Raw genomic sequence first — 25,631 nt, 5'->3', positions numbered from 1 at the left:
AACATGAAGGTCTCATTTCTAGTGTTATCATTCGTTTTTTACCATAAAATGAAGAATAAAGTCCTCCTTCACGCTTGGCTGGATGTCAAAGTAAATCGACCTCTCGTATGTATTTTGGGAGATATGTATATGCATAAAGTAACTCATATATGTCATATACGTCACAATTAAAAAGTTTACCCACGTCAAGATGGATTCTCAATTATTAATTGGACAAAAAGAGAGAAAGCTAAGGAGTAGAAGGTCACTACTTGTCGGGCCCCGATTTCGATCTCCTTTGGATATGTTGTAGTACTACATGAGTGTAGAAAAAGTGAAGGAGGGTTAGACTCCACGAGCCCATTTACGCCCGCCACGCCCCCTTAAAGGCGCCCAAACCCCCAGAGTTGGCGCACTAAATTCATCGTCAAAAATCGAGTTTTGGTCAGATTTTCAAGAAATTTACATTTTTGTGATCCCAGATAGTTGCTCTATCATAATCCAATAGCAAACTCAACTTTTTTGAAATTTTCAATATTTTCGAAGATTTTCTGACCAAGGGTATGTATTGAAAAATTTCGAAATTTCAAAAAAGTTGAGTTTGCTATTGGATATGATAGAGCAACTATCTGGGATAACAAAAATGTAAATTTTTTGAAAATCTGACCAAAACTCGATTTTTGGCGATGATTTTAGTGCGGCAACTCTGGGGGTTTAGGCGCCTTCGAGGGGGCGTGGCGGGCGTAAATGGGCTCATGGAGTCTAACCCTCCTTCACTTTTTCTACACTCATGTAGTACTACAACATATCCAAAGGAGATCGAAATCGGGGCCCGACAAGTAGTGACCTTCTACTCCTTAGCTTTCTACTCCTAAGAGTTACGGATGCGAATAATTTTTAGACAAGTTTTCTCTTTCTAACCTTTTGTAAAGTTTGCACAGTTTAAAAAGAACTATTTTTAGTCATGTTTATCATCATCATGCACAATTAATTTTCATCAAAACAACATTCAGCTCAGTGATCAGTACACATACATATTTATCTTTATTTATTATTCATAACATTTACATAATGACATGTTTGTATAGCATACACAGTGTATAAACAGGGTTAAAATTTCATTCAAACTCACTCCATCACTTTTCCATAATCACTTCTTAACTATCCACCACATTTCTGCGATCCTGCTCAATTGCGGATCCTCCCCTACTCGGTCCTGGCGCAATACCGTCGACATCATCGCCATCGTCCCCTTCGCCATCGCCACCCATCATTTCCTCTTCCGCTGCAGCAGCCGCATCAGCCGCCGCGAGGGCAGCCGCTTTCTTCGCCTTCCTCAACTTTCTCGCGAATAAGATAAGAATCGCTGAGTAGATCGCGGATGATAAAATTCCCGTGAAAAGGGCCGCAATTCTTTGCAAGATGGTCCAACTCGTCGTCTGTGCCGGAACTAGGATACGAACGCCAAAGCCGAAGATTTGAGTCAGGATGAACAACCAAGTCACTCCGCGGATGAGCCAGTCAATTTCCTGCAAAAATAGAGAGAAAGTAAGTATGTACATAAATAATTGCATTTACAATTCACATCCTTCCCCATTATGCATAATTGCGTGCAAGCTACGTGTATTTATGTAGACTAGGAAAAAAACCAAGAAAAGAAAAGTTGTTGTTAGCTTTTACCCTAATTTATCTCCACACGAAAGAGAGAACTGTAATTTCATTCTTCTGAACTAGACAAAGTCGTGAATTCAATTTGGAACTGGCGTGTTAATTAGATTCATGAATTGAAATTGCTTTCTTCTCCTTCTCCTCGGCTATGGATCGAAATACAATTTTTGTTCGCATCCAAACCTGAAAAGACCAACTGCTCGGAGAGGACTTTTTACTAGCTCATCCGTCCGAGACGTTCTTCTTCTTTCTCAAACATGATGACATTTAATAAAAAAGATTGCCATGTCAGACAAGCTCGCTCGCTCAAAAGTCAGTATCACCATCCATACTCATTCATGGCGTGGTGTAGGTCGGCTCAAAGAAGAGAAAGTCAAAACTCAAAGAAGACGGAGAAAAGACAGATCTTCGTATTCTCAGACTTTTGGCCGGGTGATGGGTAGTAGACTTTTTTCTCGGTTATACACACGTCAGAGACGTCAATAGAAAACGACAGCTTCAAGTATGAGAAGGAGAAAGAGAGGAATCTCTCTCGACTAAATTTGCATTTTCGTTCTTCTTTTGCGGAGTAAAATTTAATTTCAAATATAATTTTTTTTGAATGACGTAAGAATTTACAAAAAATATTGAAATGACCCTAAACATTTTTTACTTTATTTGTACACTTATTTCCTATCCAGATAAATAATATAACCAGTCCGTTAATTTCTCTACTTGGATAATTTCCCAAGAGATTTGTTAATGTGGGTTCTTATATTCCTCTGAAAAAGTGTGTCTTACACGACAAATTTCTCTCCTCGAATTATGATTATGGGGCAACTTTTTCTTTTTAAGTAGGAAGAAAACTGTCTCCCATCCAACCTTGTCCCTGAAAAATAATGTCACGAAAATAAAGTAGAGTTTACTTTTACTTCGTCATCAGGGAAAAGACGCAAAGTTGGCATTGCTTAAAGAAGATGTGCATAAACACAATTAGGCTCGATTTCATTTCAGTCCACTCTCTTAAGTAAACGTAAAGAGCCCACACCGACAACAAGCAAAGTCAAGGAGAAAGCGGAAGCCTTTCCAAAGTCTCAAGTATTCTAGAAATCGAATTCATTCCGGCATCCTGAACCCACAGGCGAAGGCAGAAAGGATGTCGGGTTGGGTGAGATGACGTAAATTAAAGTAATTAAAAAATGGTTTGGATGACGACGACGGAACCGACTACGACCAGCCAAACCACTTCGTATGCACTGTGACTGTGAGATGGGAGAAAGTCGAGGAGGAAGAAGAATGTGAGATTGAAGCCATGCCACTTGCCAGACAACCGAGATGGAAGAAGAACAACTTCATTAATTTACTTTCCACGAGACCAACACCATTTATTTTCCTCGCAAAAGAAGAAACCATCCTCCTCGCACGCAAATTCGTGTATGATGATGATAAGTTATGGTCGGAGTAGAAAATTTCCCCCACCGATAATCCACACCCATTAACCAACTTTTCCCAAAATTGTGCACCCCTCAATCAAAATTATCATTTGCCACTATGTAATTACACACACATTTATTTATTTACCTTGTAAACAGAGAGTAGAATTATGACCCCGAGGGGGACGAGAAGCCCGATGTAGACGAGGTAGGGAATTTCAAAGTCGCCCAAATCCTGAAATAATTTCATTGCAAGTTATGTATTTGCGGTACATTTATTACTTATCATCAACATGGGAGCTTATGTATGTGGTCGGTCTAGGCGAAAGGAAACTGGTAATTTGTTCACACTACAAATAATAATAATTTTGTGTATGACTCCAAAAACACGGTTTTGCTTCCCTCCTCTGAGAGAGAGAGATGGTTCAAATTTAATTAATTCTTGTAGTGATTTATTAATATGTGAGAAGCCAGCCAGCATCCATATCTCATTTCTCGTGGGTGGTAGAGAGAGCTTTATTCCTCTCCTCCTTCAATTAGTTACAAGTTTCCTTTAGGATGTGGCTTGGCTTCCAGAGTGAAAGTCAGATTACGACAGGAAACACGAGATAGGAAGCAAAGATTACAGATGTGTCTGTTCGAGAGGAGACGTAGTAAATAGTTCTTCAATGGAAGAAAGAGAAAGATACAAAATGAGAGAAAGTCGGAGAGGCGAAGAGATTAAGAAAGTCTTAGTTTGGATTACATACCTCATCAATCACGAAGTACACAATTAGCAGCAGCAACCCCACGCTCTGGACGGGAAAAGAAAGACAAGACGTAAGAAATAATAAACACGTTTCGTTTTATCATGTCAATAATAATATGCCAGTAAAGTTAGAGTTCGATCTTTGCTAAAATTGCCCCCGATCCATCACTCACTTTCACTTTTTACGCTATTAAGCAGTTGGTTTGGTTGGGCCAGATGTACGCACAACCAAACCAACTGCTTAATAACAGTGCTCGTATGCACATGACTAAATGAATTGAAAGGCCTTCAATTTCATTGCTCAATTTGTCAGTCAGCGAATGGAACGCTGAACTACGAAGGTTAATTTCCTCAATTAATATACACATGTGAAAATGTACACGATTTCTCGCTTGATGAAATGAGGGCAATTTTCCCCAAAAACTTTATCCTCCACGAGGAATTGTCATATGATGAAGTGAATTAATGATTGATTGGGTAAAATTAATCCCAAATTTTCTCTACTTACAATGTGTATGGAAGCCCCCCAAGTTCCCGCAACCTTCAACGTCGTACAGCACCGACAGCACATTATTTTCTGCAGTATTATTTCTTAAGTACAATATATACAACGAACAATCTCGACCGTGTCATAAATTTTCGGGTAAATCAGTTCGCCCGACAACTTAATAAGTAAAAGCCTCCATTTCGCCTTGATTGAAAGAGTCAAAATCTGGTTAGAGTGGGGAAAATTTGAGACGATTTCTTGTTGCGGATTTCTCTCTCCTAAGTGAGACGTCTATTCCGGTTAATCAATCCAGACAAGTAGAGATCCCATTACGAGGAGCCATTATTACCTTATCCTCGCTGGGGGAAGTGAGTGGATTGGATAAGAAAGCTAACACGACTTGACACCCACCTACCACCTCTAATCACCCCCACTTTGTCTCTCGTCGTCCCCGTTATTTGCCTCACTTTATTAAATAACTTGTTGCCTGTCAAGATTGTCATTGTTCGGAGAAGTGCTGCATGTGTGTGTGTGCCCCCATATTTCTCAGTCAGTCTCTCTCTTACCCCCCTCCTCCCGACTACCAGCCAGCTTGACACTTTCCGAGACAGAGTTAATAGCCAATTAGAATTTGAATGAGTCCGTAAAAGCAGCAGCAGAAAACCACAAAATTTGAAGAGTTACGTCACCTCTTTTCACCACTCGTCGTGTCGCTCGGTGGTGGTAACTTTTGAGATGGATTTTCTCGTCTCAAATTTGATGTCAAAGTGGGCAGGGTGCTGGGAAGGCTGGCTGATGTTATTATGTAGGTATAGTTCTGGGAGGAAAAGTAATTGCGGTGGCGTGGACACTTTTATTATGCTGCCCGGGGACCCGTAATTCAACGTCGTTGTCGTCGAGGGGCGAGTGTCATAAAGGATTTCGTAATCTTTCTTCCTCAAGTGGGAAAGACGACACTTATCTTAACAACAAAACAGCACTTTGGCCGGCATTAAATTCAATTTTGGTTAGGCGATGATGACCGTTTCGCAGTTTTCTTGTACAGATTTTGCTTGCCAGACGTACACGCTCGCTTGTGATAATTGGCTTGCCTGCCTGCTGATAAATATCGGGAGCACGAACCAGTCTCACTTCCGATGACGGGTGGTAGCAAAAATTCTCTCACTTTTTCCTCGCCCAGGAAAGAAAAAAATACCACCACTTTCACCACCACAACACGTCGTTGTCGTCTCACGCTACCGTGGTTGCTTGGTTGACAGTACTTACTTGTAGATAAGTATATATCTCCGTGTCGATACGGCTTAACCTCACGAGACGACAGGTCTTCCTCCTCTTGTCCTCGAGAACTCGAGAAATGTTCTGATATTTGTCCAAGCTCAACTTCGTGCCAAGAGACAAGAGGACAAGACACAAACAAACTTTCCCCGTATTATTGGACGTGGTCCACTTAGCCAAGCCAAGCAGCAGCTAGGAAAACCACTGTTCTAAAACTCCACTACTCTTGAACGACATGAGACGATATGTCGGTCGGTCGGCCTTCCTACCACGGGATGAGATTCTTCAATACGTTCATTTCCCCCACGACCAGAGCTCGAGCAAAATGGGACAAGTTGAACAAGTCGTAGAGAGAGCTTGGTGATTTCCTCTTTGGGAACTTGGCTGGTGGTGGTTCGAGGGAGACTGGCTTTCTCCAGAGATAAAACCTGCAAGAAGTAGTAGGACGAAAACCAAGGTGGGTAGGCAAAACCCAGCAGACCCAAAACTCACTCCTCTCTCTTCTCCAGAACTCGACCACTTTTATTGAAAAGATGAGCATTTCACTAGTAGAGAAGTTTGCCGAGTGGAAACGACCACTTTCACCATTTTTGGTAGTAGTAGTTGGGCTCCTAGATATTTCGAGATTCAGTCAGTTATAGTGCGAGGCAAGCCATTCACTCCACTGGACCAGACAACATGCCTTCACAACACAATTTCTTCGTTTTTTTGTCTTGTCCTCCTTGACTCTTCTTATTCCGTCTGCGATCAAGTCAACAAGAATTGATTTCGTTATTTATATAAAAATAGGTCATGCTCGATCGCTGTCGCCGGAAAAATGGGTCCTATTACCATCACTATCACCGTGAAGAGGCAATATCCTCCGAAATAGGTGATTTTTCGGGAGAAAGTCACCCTTCAAGGGGAGATATAGACTTAACATAATGTGCAGTCTGCATATATACGAAAGTCTGGCCCGACCGTATTTTTTTGCGCCTTCAGAAAAAAAAATCCCACGTTAAACCAAGATTCAAAACTATGGCATACTTTCCCTTGATGGATAGTATTATGTTCCTTGATGGGGAAAGAATTGACTTTTGGCGTGAAAGGCATATTTCTCTCGTAATAATGATGACGACACTTTGCGAGGTATTCTGGCGTGAGGCAGAGAAAAGGTGGACCGGACTGAAATTTCGAGATAGACAAGTTAACAAGGACAACTCAATGGAGCGTGTGTCCTGCTCTGTCCTCCCGGAAATGAGTGACGTCGTCGTCGGACTGAATTGGTTTGTTGAAGATGATGAAAATAATATGAAAACGGCTGCACAATAGGAACCGTTCTCGTTTATCTATCTCTCACATAAGAAGATTGTATTGTAAATAAATATATTCTTGGCATTGTTCACGGCATAACAATGAATTATTGCTTGAGGAAAATAAACCAAGTTTGGAGAGAGGCCGTCCCTCCGACTTGCCAACACTTCCACTAACTAATCGATAACTAATTGAGTTTCGATCCCCCTCCAATAACAAGGCCGACCTGGTTAGATCTCGAATCTGTCACATGTCTATGAGTCAAAACTTGTTCGAGTCGACATGGAAAACCAACAAGTCAAAAGTACACAGGATATCACTCCACACGGGACAAAGAAATGTTTCCATCCTCAATTCGTACGTTCGTTCGTTCGTCACAAGTCTTGCGGTTTACTGGTCGAGATCCAATCCGGCTCAGATTTAGACCCCGACTTTCACTCACTGCTCAAAATAGCCAAAAAATTTGTGAACCGATCGACGAACGTAACCATCATCAAGTCACGCAGCACTGCAGGTAAAAGTCGTATATATGAAGTTCTATCCAGCCCTGTGGTTATATAAGAGAGAGAAAATTGTATTATTGTACGATTTGATTCGATTGGTTGCGGTTTTTCGTAGGAAGAAAGTTCCACCAAATCACGCACAACAAAATCCAATCCTGACCGAGAAAAGATTTATTGCTGAATGAATAGTTTAGTTTTCAAAATTCTGCGTGTTCTCCACTAACTAAACACGTTGCATAACGAATTTCTTCTCATTTAGTCACCTACCTGGTGTGGAGAAGTCCCAATTAAGGTATTCGTCGCATACATACCGTGAGGATGTTCCTCCTACGAGCGGCCTTGTTCTTGGCAATCGTCATACCATCATTAGAACGGGACAGACAGAAGCAAGCAGAATATCAAATCTAATATTTAAGTAAGCTTCAAGAAATCGATTCATTCATATAAACGTCGTTTCGTGGCATATATTCATTTCATTCGTTTACTTACTTACTTGAATATCAATATCACGTGAAAATATCGAAATGCCAACTTCTCTCTCTCTCGTCTTCTTTTCCCATCACTCATACAATTTCCTTCCACTACCCAACTAAGGAAAATGTATTAACGCTTAATAATAACAAGTAGCAGTAGGGAAATTGGGTTTGTATTGATAAAGTGGTATATGCATATCGTACACTTATTATTACCACCAGACCAGCAAAACCTAGCCACGCACATGTCTCAGCTTTTTTTATTAAGCGAACATGCATCGCATTCACTGATGGAAGTATGAAGCGATATCTTTATCCTGACTTTCTAGGTCGGTCGGCGAGGAACCCACAGCTTTTGATGTGGAAGAAGTCGCGTCGCTTTTGCTGGTTCGTAGTGTGATGTTTGTTTAGCATTCCTCCTTCTCCTTCAGAAATTGAGACGCGATACCATATCTGCTGCCGGATGGAAGGATGAAATGAAGACTTGCTCCGCTCAAAGTCGGCAAATAATGAAGTGCTTTACTTTTTTACGATCAACGAAACCCATAAAAATAAGAATTTGCCAATATTAAACCAAGCATATCGAGTTTTGGGATGGATTACTTTTTGTCAGACTGGTGGTGGTGCGTATGTGCATATAAATCATAGACAGCTAAAAAAGAGAAGAATGCACCCACCAAAAAAATGAGAAAGTGAGCCATCAGCAAATAATTCTCGAGATAAAAAGAAGCCCAAGAAAGAATGCCTAAAAGTTAAACTTTTTCCGTCAGAAGGAGCAGCGCAGCCAAATCACCCACAATTTCATACATTAGACAATTCCTCAATTCAGGTGACAAACGAACGAATAGATGTATGATTGATTCCGCTTTTGCCAGAGTTTTTCTTGATCCACTCACTTTTTAGGATTTTTTTCAGGAATTTTTGATTGAGTGAGTGAAAGCCAAGGTTTTATTACAACTTTCTTCAGAGAGAGATCAGTCCAACTTTCAATTTCACTCTGTCTTTTTTCTCTCCTCCAATTTAGTTTTTTCTTATAAAAAAAATGATCGAATCACTCGAGGAGTGGACTCTGGGCGTCCTTTTTTCCTCCTTGACTCACCTTACCCTTTAGGGAAAGAAGTTTGAAAATTGATTTACTTTATTTTATCAAAAAGTTGAACCAGATCTGTCGAGGTGATCTAGATTTGATGCGTCAATGACATTAGTCCTCGTCCCCCTCAAAGTAAAATATCAACCAAGTGACGGTCGGTCGGTCCATCCAATACCAAACTCAAAGAAAAGTTTACTTTTAAATAAAGAGCGCACAGACAGGCGACCAAAGAGTGGATTAGAGTCAAGAGCTGGAGCAAGGACAGGTAAATCGGTGGTGGTTTAAAAAAGTTAAAACTTTTCAGACTTTCTTCTCTTTTTTTGCAAAAGCAACTGTCTCCTCGAAAACTTGGGTGGCGGAAAAATTTTTAAACTTTGTCTAAAACATGTGGCGATATTGGTGTGGTTGTGGTTGGTTATGTAAATTGTTTTCGTTTTGTACATAAATCTTGAACAATGTTGGATCCAGAGGGGGTTGTTACACGGATGAGAAAGTCTGTGATTTTTTTCCATCCGTCTCATTTTATTGGAGAAAGTGCAGAATGTTGCTGCATACAGATATTATTTTGTGTCGTCTCTTTCACTCGGATACTAGATACATATTGATCCGTCATCCTCCATCTCATCCCATCCAAGTTGGAATGGATCTAGTACATACCTAAGTAAGAAAAAGAGAGATAAGTACCACATAAAGTGAAAGGAAAGTAATCATTAGGAGATGAAAACGATGTTTTGTTGCTTCTGGGCGAGTTGTTACAGACGGGAAATTTCTAAGTCATCTCAGCCAGCAACCAGCCAAAAATAACGGGTTAAATAGAACATAGCGACTGTCAAAGTCACCGAGAAAGTCGAGCCAACATCAACAAGGAGAATATTTTCCAGCCAAAAGTACGTATCAGTTCTGTCTTTCACGATAATATTGTCATTCCTCAGAGAAAGTCGATCATCAACGTTCTCTCCCTTTTAACTTTCAAACTTAAACTGTCAACGGTAGATACATAGATCTCTTATTTATTTATTTATTTACGAGTTTAGAACGAGATGTGTGTGCATCTTTCAATTTGCTTTCCCCTCAGAAAACGAGTCAACCATTTTCTGAACATATTTATTATGACGACATGCTCAAAACCTGTATGTCGAAAGTGCGGCACGTGTAATAAAAGCAAATACAAAGTGGCATCCTCCTCCATGAGGCAAGGTAAATAGCGGAAACAGTATCAAACGAAGAGGCAAGCAGGCTACTTATTTTTCCGACAAGCTGTCAACGGCATGCAAATTTGACAAGGCAAACTGATATAAATCGCCTCCATTCCTAAATAATTGCATATCTCCGCCGAGAGAACAATGCACAACAAGTACGTAGGAATTGTCTCCCAGATTGAAATGCTGTCAACCCGTCGGTTTCGCCATCATCTACCAAACAAAATGTATGCATCATAATCTTCGTAGCAAGAAAGTTGGCTGGCTGGCTGGCTTATTTTATTATTGTTTAACTCTATGTACTTTGCCTTCCGTAAATGTTTATGTAATCAAAAACCGTCTCTCTCGCTCCGACTGAGCAAATAAATGTGTACAAGAGTAGATAGATTTGCACCCAGCCAACCGACTTGTGTAGAGCAAATCTGCCTAATATAGAGAGATCCCTGTTCATGCGGCTAACTTCATACGCATGTAGCTTTTAGTCAGTCACTTTCTCTTCTTACATCTAAATATGAATACGACTACTACTCGGAAATCAGGCAAGGTTTTGTAGTACGAGAGCCCTACCAGGACAGGCGAAGGATGAGTGACGAGGATGGTATGTAGATGTCAAAAAGCTTAATGTAATTATGTCCCAAGGGGTGTTTATTAACGATACAAAAGTTCTGAATTATACATCCACTTTGACTCGAATACAAATATTTACATGCTTTTTCGACTAGGCGGGATGTGTAAATTAGGCGACTGGACTGGCTATACATATATTTGTGTGTATATTATTATACATTTTCTTAACAGTTTGCCTCGTTGTCATCATCGTAGCCCGGCTTGTTCGGCCTCGTCACTTTTTGCACATTTCTCCCCGGATTAGTCTGCACTACGAAGGGATTATTGTCCGGAAAGGCTCCGGCACCACGACTACCGAAGTCATCATCATCGTTCAAGGCGACATTGGTGTAGAAGGAATTCGTATTCTTGGCGTCACCACGCCAATCCATCTCCATCGCGGTGGTCGGAGTCCGCGTGTTCTTCGTTTGACCACTTATCACCGAAATGTTCTCATACCGATCACCGCTTTCACCGCTTTCGCCGCCGTCGTAAGCGTAACCAGAACTGTGATGATTTCCTTTCGAGTTTGAATCGTAGTTGGACAAACTTGCGAGAGGATTGAGAGGCGAAACTTTGCCGGTGGAGGACGAACTTTTAGTCGTTGTGGCGTTGTTGTTTTGGCGAATGTCGATAATTGTTGGTCGATTTGGTTGTGAGGATGAGGGGGACGACGAGGTCGTGGCATTGTTGGCGTAGGCGTTGGTGTTATTGGTGTGTTTTGGAAACATTGTGTTGCTGTTGTGGTTGTTGTTGTTGTTGCCCATTGGTGATGAAATGTTGGAGTTGTTTCCGGGGGCAGGGGTCGAATCAGAGTTTATTGTTCGTGGACTGGAAAAAACAGGAGATTGTCAAGTGTCATATTTCAAAATTTTAAGGATTTACGTGCAGTTTAGTTAGTAAAACTTACTCCTGTCTCCACAAACTGACGATGTATGCAACTCCGGTAAAAAGGACGAATCCTCCACCGAAAAAAGTGTACCTGAACGTATTAGAATAATTGTTGTTAGCATATTATCTACTGGCCTGCATATATTGAGGACAATTCATATACTAATGTCAGATATTTGACATATGCAACTTTACCAAGTCGTACAAAATATCATCCCGGGGAGCGGAATCCTAAAAAAAAAAGATTTATCATGACGATCCTGATTACGAAATAATTTTGCTTTTGATTTATATCCCCACTTACAACATGTAGCACATGGGTTTGACCCAAGGAGGCTGTCGTTCCACCCAACCCGAACATTTTGGATAGCGATTGAGAAATATGCAATGGCAAATTCTCACACTGCCTCCCGCCGCCTCCGTCGTGGCGACGAAGAACCCAAGTATTCTGATGATGTTAAAAAACGTGAATTAAGATTTTCACAATATTATTTATTCCAAACCAAGTATGCAAATCCATAATTCTATAACATACGAATTTAAATTATGCGTTGAACTTACCCTTGAAAAATGCTGAACAAGATGCAGACAAAAGACCAATGAAATATCAGGTTCAAAACACCAAGAACAAGGCATACTGAATTTTTAACACATTTAAAATTGGATTAACAATTAAATTAACATTTAAATACTGCAATGCAATCAGTCTTAATTACATACGTGTCCCTGAAAATACGCCAAGCCCTCGCAGCGAGTATCTAACATAACACGGCCTCGTGTCCAGAACGACGCGTTGTTCGAATTCCGACTCCCGGCTGCGACCTTGGCTCCCGGTTTGATTATCCCCTCCTCCCACCGTCATTCTCACCAAGATTAATCAATACTTGGCGAAATAAAGCACAAGAAAATGATGCGATTCCAAAGAATCCAGAGGGCAATAAAATCCTGCCCGTTCTCTCTCTCTCTAAAAGTAATTTGAACCTCAACCACGTACCACTGGAACCTTTAGGGATCAAAGGAAGTAAGAAAGAGACACGGCTCCTGATAATATAATGGAGAAGGTTAAATGAAAATTAAATCGTGTGGAAAGTCAAGAAGGAACGAATGGTATATACCGTCTGCGCTTATCTTTGGATGGATAGTTTTAGGTACTCGTGCCATACTGCATAATGCTCAACCAGGCCAATATCAAAAAGATAAATGGAAACGCATCATCACAAAACGAACGACAACCGATAACCAGTATCGCAAAAATATTTGCGAGATATGACATGGTCAAAAACATTAAATACATGGTCAGTGGTAAGTACATATCTATGATAACTTCATTTTTTGACAATGTATGGATGGATAAGCGACTCGTGTTCGTGTTCGCTCGCTCCAATGTCGAGAGCTTTTACCAGGTACTTTTACCACTCCTGCTGATAAGAAGATAAATATGGAGGCTTATCGCGTGCGATGTGTATCCGATCAGGGAACTGTTGTTTATCATAGAATTTATTATTGTTATCGATAAATAACAGTGCCGTGGGAGAGGCGGTGATGGCGTGGCCTGCATTGCCGACAGGAAATTGCATATGTATCTTGGGTATATTTCTTCCCCAGTAAATTATTTACTTCATTTCGAATAAAACTTTTTTCTACACGGCGTTTCTGAAAAGAAAGAAATGCAAAATTTCTTCCAAATCCTCCCCGCATTCATCAATCCTGTCCCCGCTGCTTGAGGCAGTCGGCAATGAAGCCAGATTTATAGCCAAATCTACCTCATCCAGATTTATTTTACATTTATCGACTTCAAAGAGAGTCCCCCCACTAATTTACGGCTTGTTTACTTATCATCATTCTCAAAGCTGCGGGATGAAACCAAAAGGGTAAAAGTAATCCCGCAATTAGGAATTCATAAAGATCATAATTATTATAAAAGTTGGGTGCCGGGTCGTTAGTACCGACTCGTTACAGGATTTGGAAGGAGAAAGTAGTCTTGCCTTGAAATGTGTGGTTTGGTTTTACGAGTCCACCACTTTCTCCTCAAGGAGGGACATTCCTCTGCAGACTGAGACTGGTGGTGGTAGTCATAATAATGGCCCAGCGGCGGACGATGGTATACGCCTCACATTACACGACCCACTGAAGCGCAAGTATTGCATGGCTTTCCTTTTGGTTTTCGGTTTGGAATTTCTCCTCCTGCTTTCACTTTAATTTTGACCCACTCTACCAAACCTGCAGTGCTCTATGTTACTTGACTAATGTTTCCACACCACCTCACTCATTTCATCCCACACACACACTTTAGCTCGACATCGTGCTCAATGCGAAACTCAAATATGTACTTAAGGAGAATCCGCACAGGTTGGCGTTTCTTCACTGATTTTGATTCCAGAGCCGAGTGGAGGAACATGATTTCATGTCATCATACATAATTCCCAGGCCATTTGAAAGGTTATGGATTGAAAATAACTTGGGGGACGGGACAGAGGAGTTTGTTGGCTGCATAAATAATTATAATTCTCAAGGGTTTCAAGCATACACGAATTTATTGCGCCATAAAATAAAATAAATTATATAGGATGCCATTGGATTGTGAAATTCTGGTAACTTTTGCAACAACTTGGAGAAATACGGGAGAATGGAACATCTCTAAAACCACGAGGAATCATCCCATTACGATTTTACATGCTAAATACATATTCTTCTTATCCCGTCGGCTAAATAGGAAAACAATCATGCTCTTCTCGAAGGGAATTATTATTCTGTTGGAGAAACGTGATTCTCGTCACAAATAGCACACGTTCAAAGTTCCGGAGTATCCTTTCCTACGTCCGTGCCGTTGCTTGCCTTTTAACAATTTGGGATTTGAGAAGCACTCAGGAAGAAGAAAGCGAGTTAAACCGGGGCTTGTTCTTGGATGAGAGATAGTCAGATCTTCAGCAGTCTTCTCAGAATACAGGTCAGCTTTCACTCCGTTCTTTGTTCTTTCTCAGGGAAGAGTGCAAATAGACGAAATTCCTCAAGTTTAGTAGTTTTGTGGTCCAAATTCCGCATCTGTACATCGATTGTGAGATTTTATTTAGTTTACTTTCTCCTCGTCCTATTTCTTGTTAAATTCTCCTGTTATAATTCCCACGATTCTTTCGCGACCAGGAGGACAGATGAAATCCACGTTTTATTCGAGTCGTAGAAAATCCTAAAATGCTCCTCAGACTGAAGAAGACGACGAAACACGGGACGCTGATTATGCTGCAGCATTATTATTTATTTACGCGACAGAGGTTTGCTCTAAGGAATTTTCTTGAAGGGGGAGAGAAATCTGAATCGAATTTTGCCCAGAGAAAGAGAAGGAGATGACAAGAACGAAGAATTATACATACATTTCGCAATAGGATTTTCATCCCAATTTAGCAAAATCTTAGCAAAATAGATACTTATTCAGGTTTGGTGAAGCCTAAAAATGGTTCGGCAGGATTTTGTAAGTACTTACACAACAAAACATGTACACACATTCGTTAAGCAAGAACCAACTTTTCCTATGAATTGAATGGTTCATGAGGATGAAGTAGATTTGATTTCTTCTTCTGCATCTATATCCCGGCTTGGCGACGGTTTAGTTGGTTGGTTCGTGTCCATTGTGTCTCGTGGAGAAAGGCTCGACTAAATTTTCTCAATTGTGTGTCACACATAAGAAGAGTCCTACGTCTGCTTGCTATGGTTGTGATTGTTGCTTTCTCCAACTCAAGTCAAGTCTAGGTTGCTTTCCCTCGATCCTGGTGGTTTGGTTTGACTGACATCTTTTCTTGATGATTTACATCGACAGACGTCATCGAATATAGAGCACCCTTAACTACTCAAACTAGAGAATCCCATTAACTACACAACTTCGTGACAGAAGAAGAAGACGCTCCTCTCTGAATGTATAAATTCACAATATGAATTCCAGAATAATTTTTTCCACTTGTGACCACGGGAAATCTGCTCATAAATTACATACACGAAATTTCAAATTTTAAAAAATTCATGAAACTTTCTCCAGACCAAGTAGATTTCCTATGTAGAAATGAATATATTTGCAGCAGACTTCTCTTTCTGATCCTGATTTTAGATTCCGGCCTGAATTTTGCCCATATTTATTCTCGAGGGAGTATGTAGACGCTGTAAATAAGTGTATAAACCTATTTGGCAAGATCCATGTATACATCGACATATTTATGATGCAAGGTGAACATGTCCCGAGAGGATTGTCCCGAGAACAGCTTTTCCTCCTCTCCAAGTGTGAAAAGTGTGGATTGACAGAAGGAAAGGGATGTCACATAACATTATGCATTCTCTGATTCCCTGCTCCTCACCCTTGCAAAAAATAGAATACGTTTCGTTATCGGTGGTCTGGTTATAAATATATTTCTTGTTACGCAACAACAACCCAGACATCAATTTTATATAAGGAGGGTAAATAGGGGAAAAATCGATACGAATTTACGAGAAACCTCAACAACATAAGCACAGCAGGGAATTTTAGTGCGACGAGATTGTCTTATTAAGAGTGACATATTTGTATTTGGGGATCATGTCATGTCAAATGTCAAGCTTGGCTCCATTTTCACGAGATAAAAAATTCATATGACAATAAATCTGGAAAAAGGAGAGACAGTCTAATACCTAATTTGGCCACAATAAATAAGCCTGCTCACTTCCCAAGCATGATTCATCTCATGCACAGTTAAGTAAAAAGCACAAATTTAACGTAATTAGCACACGTCAGACCATTATACTTTTTGGGCACAAGAAAACAATGCAAATATTCTTATGAGTCAGCCTGTCCAGTCAACGAAAATAGGTTTGTAGAAAAATTTAGTGTTTACGTATGGGTTTTGGCACAAAAGAAATTATGTATTCTAATTGATGCTAATTAAACAAAATTTGCAAAGTGAGTCACATGAAATTGTTTTGCAAATCTTAAAGTTGCAAAGCTACATACAATACGAATTGATCACCACGCAATGATCATAAAAGTGCACCCATTCTTCAAATGGAGTCTCCATTTTAAACACCATTAAGTATTTTAATGCAGTTATTTATGCACGTTTCTCATACACACAGGATGAAAATGAAAAGTGACGATGACGAAAACGGAATGCCATAAATTACACATTTTAAACCCCACCTTGGACGAATGCGTTTCATTTGCTGACACATAATAGTCGAGGATAAACATTATTCACGGAACGGAAAGAGATGATGGTGATGATGGCGAAATTAATAAGAGACCAAAAATTGGTAGAGGATGCGTGTAATTTCCTTATTACTTATTTTGCATGTATTCAATAATCAAATAGGATGACGAGCCCCTTTAAAGGGAAATGTTATGCAACACACACGGTCGTCACTTTTTGTTGCAATAAGATTTTTAACAAGACAGATATTCTTGTCATCGTCATCTTCACCACTTTTAATTGACCCCCCACCTTCATCTCAATTAACCTATCGTTACGTTTATCTGGATTTGAATGACTCGGCTGATGTGAAGTTCATTTCAGCCAGAAAATTATTTCAGCGCCAAATTAGCCAATTGTAAGTACGTACATGTTAAGAATTCAGAGACCCAAGTTTAGCTCGGTCTAAAATATTTAATAATCCCGAGGAGACCTAACTAAACACACAAGAACTTTGCTTTACGCCAGCTCATTCATCTCATCAAGATTCACACTTGAGCATATTTCACCTTTACATTACTTTTTCGTATATAGCATCGTAATGACTTATGTATAGCGTAAATTACTCATCTTATACGCCATCCTCGTCTCAAAATCTCATCAACATTTAATGTATGTACCTCCTTCCTCCGACTACTTGACTAACTATTCATTCGGTAAACTTGGCTGAGTCAGGTTGAGTCAAACCTTTGTTAAAATTTTTGTCACAATAACACAGTCTCATTTTTGGGTGGTTTGGTTCAGTAGCGAAATTGGTCCAGGACTTGTTCATACTTTTCTTGTCCCAATAATATTTCTGCCTCAATATTTATTTCGTGTTTGCCGATATAATTTGCTAGTTTACGATACAGTTTATTGTACAGTGGCAAAAAGAAAATATCATTAAATAACGGTTAAATTTGAGAAGTTGACATTCAATATTAAGAGTTACACGTATATAGAAAGACGTAAAAAAAGAGTTAACAATCCAAACACAATCATATAAACTATTTCGTTTTATTGTTTTCTCTATATGTTCATATGAAGTGTTTACCATTTGGGAAGGTTGTGAAATCACTTGAAACGAGAAGTGCTAAAATTTCGTAACGTAACGTCACCCTCGACTAAAATCAGTAAAGGATATTTCTTCTACAGAGATCTGTAATATTTATCATATACGCAGCGTTGTTGGGTGAATATTAACTAGAAGTTGGATTGAAGCAAGTAGTGTGGGATTATTATCCAAGTCAGTTTTAGTGTGATTTTTAAGATCTCGTGGCATTGGAAGTGACGTTAATTTTGTTTCGTTTGCAATTAAATTACGACAACAGTAAATAAATTGCAGGTAAGGCGATACAATTATACGCACTTTTTTACACCTAAATAATAACGGGTTCGAATTCTATACCGATTTTAAAAAATATTACAGAAAAATGAGTTCCCACCATCAAAACGGTCATCATGAAAAATCCCCCCGACCAGATTCCGCAGTACAATGGTCAGGCACTAAGAAACAGCACCAGATGCAGATGCAATTTCCACCCCAGGAACACAGAGCCCCTGTCGTGAGGCGTCGCAAGCAAGAACCCGACTGTGTCCCGGTCGTCGCTGGAGTAAAAGTGGTCGCCTTGTTCTCAATCGTAATTAAAATTCAGTAACTAACTTCTTCATAAACTTTTTGCCACAAATTTCAATTACTTCTTGTGACATTGCAGTTACTCGGGATAGGATCGATCGGGGTGTGTGGTTGGGTGCTACACAGATCGATTCAAGATTGGCGAAATCCCACATTGGTCACGGCGAATAATTTGCTGTCACAAGTGAACACCTTTTTCGGAGGGACGACGGGTCTTTACGACCTTGATGTCATCTACAGAATTCTTACGGCTTGCTCTGCCACCGGGTTTATCGGAGGCGTTTGCCAATTCTTCTTATCTTTGTGGCTTCTCCTTGCGACGGAAGGGGTAAGTTGAAACATGTGGGTTTAACTGGTTTCAATCCATAAAACTTGAGACAAAACCTCAAAAACACCTCACAACTCTGTAATGAGTTTTGTTTCCTTCGTTCAAGTGTTGAAAAGTCATTAGTACTTCAACGCTCTCCTCAAATCTCGTAAATTAACTCATTTCCTGCACTAATGATTCTACTTTCTATGATTTTAGGGTGGTCGAACGGTCTCCAGAATTTGGGTTATTGCCCACGTTTTGATTATCTGTGCCATCGGGGGAGCCTTTCTGTGCATCATGACGAACGAGTTGCAAATTTCGACCCCGATTATCGTATTCTTATCGGTGACGGGTACCGATTTCCTTCTCCTCCTCCCCTTCTGCTGGGTCGTCTTTATGTACAGTGCGTGGAAAGATCCAAATACTTATGTCTAAAATTGTGTAACAATTTGTTATCCTCGTGTTCAAAATGTATGTAAAAGTGACGACGAGTACGTCGATGGTGAAGATGCAAAAAGTTGACAACTACATTTTGCTCTACTTCGCAAATTTGACATCATGACGTAAACATTATTATTATTCTTATTGTTATTGATTGCATTTTATTAATAATTAACAATTTTAACAATAAAGTTTTTTAAATAATTTTATACAAAATAAATTTCATGGTGTATTGTTGAAATAATCTATATTGAAAAAACATTTCACTAATTTTACTACTGCCAAAAACAAGTTCATGCAATTTCCCGCTTATCCGGTAACACTGCCGATAAGGTAATGAATAAAGATAACCACTAATTACTACAAGTCTCATTTTTACCCCAATTTTGAGACAGTCTCAACTTCGTCTCAAGTAGTGAAACAAAATTCAGCTCATAGAACGCAGTTCGCCAAGCGGGTCGAGATCTCTCCTTTGCTTTGTATCTCACTAATCTCATTGTGAAACTGAAATCCCTACCAAATCCAGCAGGAAGGAAGGGAGTTTCTTCTTCTCTCGCATAAAAATTATAGCAGCAACTTTATCATAGATAACTACTTATCTGAACACATTTTGTATTTTGTTCCCATGTCGTGATTTTTTTGCTTATCGTCAACTGTTATACGTTTACTTAGTTAGTTTTCTTCCGTGGTGGTGGTACTGGTGCCAAGCAAAGTGAAAAGATAACAATCAAGAAAAGGTGACTACGTGCGAGGGATGGAACAAGATGACGGTCGACTTTAGCGACTATTTTTGGGTAAGTGTATCGTTATCTGGTGGAGATCAAGGGAAGATTTCAAGTCAAGTTATATTTTTTTTAGGGAGAAGGTCAGAAATCGACGGGAATAGAGGTGCTCTTCCAAAATGCCAAATCAGGAGTTGTTAATACAAAAGAGGTTGCAGAGTTTCTCAAGGAGAGGTAATAACTAACCAATAATGATAAGTGTCAGGCGAGGGAAAGTTAACGTTATCAATTTCGGTTTGCAGGTCTTCCCTGGAAGAATCACATTCCAAAGCTCTTGGGAAATTGGCAAAAATCGCGAGCAATGGGACCCCTAACGGCTCCTTCTCTCCTATGTGGCAAGCTCTCAAGAATTTATCAGAAAAACTGTCATCCGCCCACACCCACATGGTGCAAAAGATTGAGGAGGTATTGTTATTAGCAGTTGTTTTTTGCTCAACACAGTATTGACCATTTCTGAATAATTTATTTATTAACAGCTCGTCAAAGAGTTGCTCATTTATGCAGAAGAGCTTCAGAAACAGTACAAATTAGTAAAGGAGAGCGAAAGTGGAACGGTAGAATCGGTCCAAATGTATCAAAATTCCAAAGCGATGGTCTCCAAAACCAAAGCAATTTACATGCAGAGATACTTAGAACTGGAAAAGTGTCAAAAACAGGATAACGTTCCACAGAAGGAGCTAGAAAAGGCTGAAGCAAGGATGAAGAAGGCACATGAAGAGTACAAGGCTTGGGTGGAAAAGTATCAAATTTGCACCGAAGATTACGTTTCGAAAATGACGGAATCCTGCCGAGTGCGCGTGACATAGAGTCTATCTCGACGTGTATAATATTTTAGCGATTTATGTATATTTAATTTGTACATTTATTCTCTAGCGTTTTCAAGACGTTGAAATTTTCTATCTTGAAAAAATGAAAGGGTTTATGGATTCGTATTCTAATGCAATCGACAACAATCACGAATCGATCGGCCAGGTTAGTTGATTATGCATTTAGTTTGAAGTATCAATTGCACCGATAGAAAAAATAATCTACTTGCAGGTTCACTATGAGTTTCGAAATGAGTGTTCCACCCTGACTGTAGAGGAACTTTTGCAGCAGATGGTGCGATTAAAAGCGACAGGAAATTCTAAACCTAGTAATATATATTTACTATCATATTTTCCTCGTGATGGATTAGTTATAGTAGTGCATTACTCTTATTAGTTTACATTCCAGGTGCTAGTGGTGAAATTGATGACACCCTGATTAATTTTGAAATCAGCCACAGCGGTTCTTCCGAGGACAAGTCTTCCCTGGGAGAAACTAAAGAAAAGACAACGTCTGGAACAACAGCACTTCCACCACCTTCAACAATTACAGTTCTTCCTAATAATACTAGTACATCTTCTACTGTGGCAACTAGTGAGAAGATCTTTGAAGGTAACGACATGACTACAGTCTCCACTTCCAGTTCTGTGTCAATGCCAGTAGGAGATCGGTCAAGCAAGGGATCACGCAGAACAACTTCCCTCCTTAACCTTTTCATTCCTCAATCCCAGGGTATGTCCTCCAAGGGCTACGTGCTTCAAAGCAATGTTCTGCCGTACTCGCTACACCATGTTTATGAGTACAATTGCTCTTCTTTGTTTTTGTATGTTGCCTGTTCACACCGTTGTTGTTGGTATTTTGCACACAGGTAGTAAAAGCAGCATACCTACGAAAGGTGTTGATTTAACAAGCACTTCTACCTCTACGGCTACTAAAGTAGAGGTTGGAAATCCCACCACCGGCCAGACAACTCTGTCCAGAACAAGCAACAGGGGATCAAAATGTAATCAATGTTATGTTGTACATCAATTGCTGTTAAACAAACCCTTTAAATATGTTTAGACGAGTAGATATTTTCATTCAGATGAAATAAGCCTGCTTTTTTCTACTTATTTTTCTATCAATTTATTATTTATTCAGCAGCACTGCATTATTGGCTTTTATGGACGGAGCAAATACGCTTTACAGAGGAGGAGGTGGGAGACCAAGATTCGCAAAAAAATACTTCATTTTTGCACTAGAGCATTTTAGATAAAAATCACGTGCTCGCTTCAACGGTTTAAAACGGGTTTTCTGCCTGATACCTTGCTTTAAAAATAAATAGTTAGTTACCGGCAATCCACACCAACCACACACTAGCTTTCTATTACACTATATAGAACTAGTAGGCTGTTGCACGCCTCAATTAGTTCTTGATCTTGTAGTTTTCATTTTATTATATTGGATGATTGATTATGGAAATAATTTGTGATTGCTTCGGTCAAAGTAACATTTTCATGTGATGGTGTCCAGGGTTTTTGAGGAGTAGGAGGGGTAAGAAAAAAGACAAGGGGAAGAAAAAGGACAAGGAAGAGTCGACGAGTCAGGAAGATACGGGAAATGCATCTCAAAATCAGTAAGTAACGATTTTCATACCATCGTTGCAAGCATACTTGCAAATCTGACTCTATTTTTTATACACTAGGAGTGAAACTAGTATCGCCAATTCCTCGGTTGCCGAAGTAAGTACGAATTCGCCAAAGGTTGACGCTGAAGGTTTCACAATTCGACCAAAGGACGTTTGGGAAGAGGATGCTAGCAAATTTTATTCAAGTTCCGACACCGATTCTGGTAGACACAAATAACACTATTAACACAGTATTTTAATTCACAAATCAAACCAATCGATTTAATCTAGATGAAGCGCCTGAAAAACGACTGCATGTGGAAATCAAGCCCCTCACTAACGGGACAGCTCCACTAAGTGCTAGTGTTGACGAACTTCGTACTACAGTGGAAAATTTAACTCTGTCTTCTACAGCACTTCCGGTAACCTAAATAACCTACTTAATAATTATTGTTTACATTCACATGTTTTATTACGCGTGCATTCTTATCCACATTATTATTGTTTACGCAGGGCCGAAAAATAGTCATTGATGCAGACGCCCAGATGAAACGGTCTCATTCGGTATCGCAACAGATTGGGAGTACGTCCCCTCCTCCTCGCTATCCCTACGCTCCCCTCAGTCCCTCATTGCCTGCACACGGTAGTAAAACTAGTCCAAATTGTAACTCTTCCAATGACCCTTCTTCCAACTATGGAGGTTAGTTATTAGTTCTTGCAATTGTTTATTGTTTATAGTTGTTTGTGTATTAAATTGGGTATAAATATTTTTGTTTAATTTCATAGAATTGGGGGATCTATTTGCAGAAATTGGCGAAATGCAGCCATCACTGCCACCAAAGACTTACATATCTAGATCTACTCCTACATCTGGAGGGACCATGTCCATTCCTCGTCCTCCATCTAGACCAAGACCTGAGGTGCGTATTGGTTGGAGTTTCACTAGAACTATATAAAAGTTCAATTCCTTATTGTTTTGTTATGCTATAAAATAATACTAATTATTTTACGTGTTTTAGATACCCTTATTCCCTCAACGCAATACGAGCTCTCCCTCTCCAGTAGTTTCAAGAACTGAAAGTGTTGCAAGTTTGGAAACAAAAAGTATTGGGAGTCACATAAGTGGATCACGAGGGCCGTCCCCATTAACTCTCGGAATGTCAGACACAATACCCATCGCAATTGCATTCCACGAAATTGGTAAGGATTATCATTTTTCAATAATGCCCTTTCTGTATAGATAAATGTTTAGAAGTTAATTTTATTTTGAAATAGTTCACGCTTACTTCAAAGGGAACGATGAAAACCAGTGTAAAGTAAAAATGACTGGGGACATGATGGTCTCTTTCCCTGCCGGAATTATTCAAGTACAAAAATTATTCTCTCAAATTTTCCTAGCATGGGTTCAAAACTAAATGGGGAGAATTTTACACTATCTAACAACCTGAATATTTATTTCAGGTGTTCGCTAACAATCCTTCCCCTTCGCAGCTAAGTTTTCAAGTTTGCAGCAAGCAACGATTGGAAAACTTGATTTCTAACAAAAATCTCGTAAAAGTGTAAGTGTTCTCTATTCGGTATTTTAAATATTATGTTATGTAATAATGATTGATCTGTTACAGTGATTCTGTTGGAGACGTGCTGCATTTCGAATTTGACATGAGTGCCTTAACTATTTTACTGAAGAATCATGCCGAACAAAATCCTAATGCGTCGTATTTTAATGTCGACATACTAAAATATCAGGTACGAATTAACTATATGCATACTTTTAATTAGTGAATTCGTAACTCTTCTTATTTTGAAATTATGCTTTGCAGATTAAGCCAAAGCCAGGAGCAGCATCTTGCCCTCTTCATTTAGTAGCGTTCTGGAAATGCGAAACCCAACAAACTGATCTTCGGATCGATTACAAATACAATGGTCGAGCAATGGAGCCAAGCCAGTCTGAAGTTGTCGCTGCCAAAAATAGCCCTTCAAATTCTCCAAATCAGGCCCCACTTTCGCAAGTTTGCGTTGCAGCACCGGTTGATGGAGGTGTGAAAACTATGCAATCAAAACCTGGTGGCCAGTGGTACGTAGAACAACCCAAAACTTTCTCCCATCATAATGATTCAATATGGTTATCAACTGGTTAAATAGGGTTTCTTCTACGAATCGTGCATATTGGAAGCTCTCCACATTGTCAACTAAATCAGACAACCTCGGGGTCGGATCTCTTCGTGCTCGTTTCGATGTTTCGAATGGACCCAGTTCAAACGTAATGAGTTATGATTTGATTTGAAATTTTATGTGGGTCGATTCATAACGCAACGCCTCCTTGTTCTTGTCGCAGGGGACGATTGCAGCACAATTTAGCTGTGAAAATTCTACCTTGTCCGGTTGCGAGTTTGAATTAACTGGTTCTGGATATCGAGTTTCATTAGTCAAGAAACGATTTGTATCTGGTGAGTACAAATAGACACATAAGTAATTACATATGGTCTAGCTCTTAAACCAACCAATTTCTCTTACATAGGCAAGTATATCTGTGATTCTGAAGAGAATTCCAACCGATACGCTGTTCCACCCGAGTATAGCAAACCCGTTGCAGTTTAGTGCAGTGAAATTGTCGTCCCTTTGTCCCAGTGCCCACTATCTCTAAACCAAAGATCTACCTACACCCGAAACCAATAAATATATACGGGATTATCTAAACTTATCTTCCTCTCCTCAAGAATCAAACACACAACTACCTACAACCACTACTAAAATAAGTGGTAGAATTCCTATCTTATTGTATTACTACCAACTACATAATAATTATTAGTATAGTTGCCACTTAATGGTTTAAATAGCTTCAACATTCTGATCATTTTTATCCAATACTTTTTTCACTTCTTAATTTACACTCCGCCATCCATTCAAAGAAATGTCTAAGACTTATCGATTATTAATTAATTACACTAATTTTCAATCTCATTATTACGAAACCACCTCACGGCTCACTTACTCACTCACCTCGCATTTTCAATCATGAACAAAGTTATTTTAGTTTTACATTTATGATTATTTTGAATTTACATACATTATTTTCAGCTTTGATAGCAATCGATTTAATTAATGAGCTTTACTATTTAGATTTAATTATTTTTGAATGTATGAATTCCACAATTCAAGCAGAAATGCAATCATATTTACCTACAGGAAGAGAATGAAACGAAATAAATGATTAAATTTAATAATATGTAAAATCCGAAAAG

The 25,631-nt window shown here is 39.4% G+C and overlaps 4 protein-coding genes across 7 annotated transcripts; 2 read left to right on the top strand and 2 right to left on the bottom strand.

Moving 5' to 3' along the window:
• Nucleotides 1–993: 993 nt before the first annotated feature.
• LOC110849387 lies at nucleotides 994–7,290 on the bottom strand. The gene is made up of 5 exons (XM_022096791.2): nucleotides 6,401–7,290; nucleotides 4,316–6,310; nucleotides 3,809–3,853; nucleotides 3,208–3,294; nucleotides 994–1,508 (listed from the first exon to the last, which is right to left on the bottom strand). The coding sequence occupies exons 2-5, from the start codon at nucleotides 4,376–4,378 to the stop codon at nucleotides 1,137–1,139; spliced, it is 567 nt and encodes a 188-aa protein (XP_021952483.1). The 5' UTR covers nucleotides 4,379–6,310; nucleotides 6,401–7,290; the 3' UTR covers nucleotides 994–1,136.
• A 3,455-nt stretch (nucleotides 7,291–10,745) lies between these two features.
• On the bottom strand, nucleotides 10,746–12,730 carry LOC110848546 (homeobox protein 2). The gene is made up of 6 exons (XM_022095793.2): nucleotides 12,345–12,730; nucleotides 12,186–12,261; nucleotides 11,929–12,072; nucleotides 11,820–11,855; nucleotides 11,644–11,715; nucleotides 10,746–11,564 (listed from the first exon to the last, which is right to left on the bottom strand). The coding sequence occupies exons 1-6, from the start codon at nucleotides 12,484–12,486 to the stop codon at nucleotides 10,919–10,921; spliced, it is 1,116 nt and encodes a 371-aa protein (XP_021951485.1). The 5' UTR covers nucleotides 12,487–12,730; the 3' UTR covers nucleotides 10,746–10,918.
• Nucleotides 12,731–17,471: 4,741 nt separating this feature from the next.
• Nucleotides 17,472–19,420, top strand: LOC110849249. The gene is made up of 4 exons (XM_022096645.2): nucleotides 17,472–18,152; nucleotides 18,237–18,447; nucleotides 18,523–18,771; nucleotides 18,970–19,420. Exons 2-4 carry the CDS (start codon nucleotides 18,241–18,243, stop codon nucleotides 19,186–19,188), a joined length of 675 nt encoding a protein of 224 aa, XP_021952337.1. The 5' UTR covers nucleotides 17,472–18,152; nucleotides 18,237–18,240; the 3' UTR covers nucleotides 19,189–19,420.
• Nucleotides 19,421–19,689: 269 nt separating this feature from the next.
• Nucleotides 19,690–25,610, top strand: LOC110848751 (F-BAR domain only protein 2). Of its 4 annotated transcripts, none has more exons than XM_022096049.2 (21): nucleotides 19,690–19,988; nucleotides 20,053–20,150; nucleotides 20,219–20,381; nucleotides 20,453–20,767; nucleotides 20,850–20,948; nucleotides 21,015–21,111; nucleotides 21,192–21,515; nucleotides 21,652–21,786; nucleotides 22,296–22,398; nucleotides 22,468–22,613; nucleotides 22,681–22,811; nucleotides 22,903–23,089; nucleotides 23,176–23,309; nucleotides 23,409–23,589; nucleotides 23,665–23,756; nucleotides 23,851–23,948; nucleotides 24,012–24,135; nucleotides 24,210–24,463; nucleotides 24,532–24,649; nucleotides 24,725–24,836; nucleotides 24,908–25,610. In XM_022096049.2, the coding sequence occupies exons 1-21, from the start codon at nucleotides 19,959–19,961 to the stop codon at nucleotides 24,985–24,987; spliced, it is 3,021 nt and encodes a 1,006-aa protein (XP_021951741.1). In that variant the 5' UTR covers nucleotides 19,690–19,958; the 3' UTR covers nucleotides 24,988–25,610. The 4 variants fall into 4 exon arrangements, with proteins under 4 accessions (XP_021951741.1, XP_021951740.1, XP_021951742.1 ...); XM_022096048.2 differs by having other exon boundaries at nucleotides 21,180–21,515; XM_022096050.2 differs by lacking the exon at nucleotides 21,652–21,786 and having other exon boundaries at nucleotides 21,180–21,515.
• Nucleotides 25,611–25,631: the final 21 nt, after the last annotated feature.

Source organism: Folsomia candida, unplaced genomic scaffold (assembly GCF_002217175.1).
Source record: "Folsomia candida strain VU population unplaced genomic scaffold, ASM221717v1 Fcan01_Sc004, whole genome shotgun sequence".
Classification (NCBI taxonomy): domain Eukaryota; kingdom Metazoa; phylum Arthropoda; class Collembola; order Entomobryomorpha; family Isotomidae; genus Folsomia; species Folsomia candida.
This window is presented reverse-complemented; position numbering and strand designations above follow the sequence as displayed.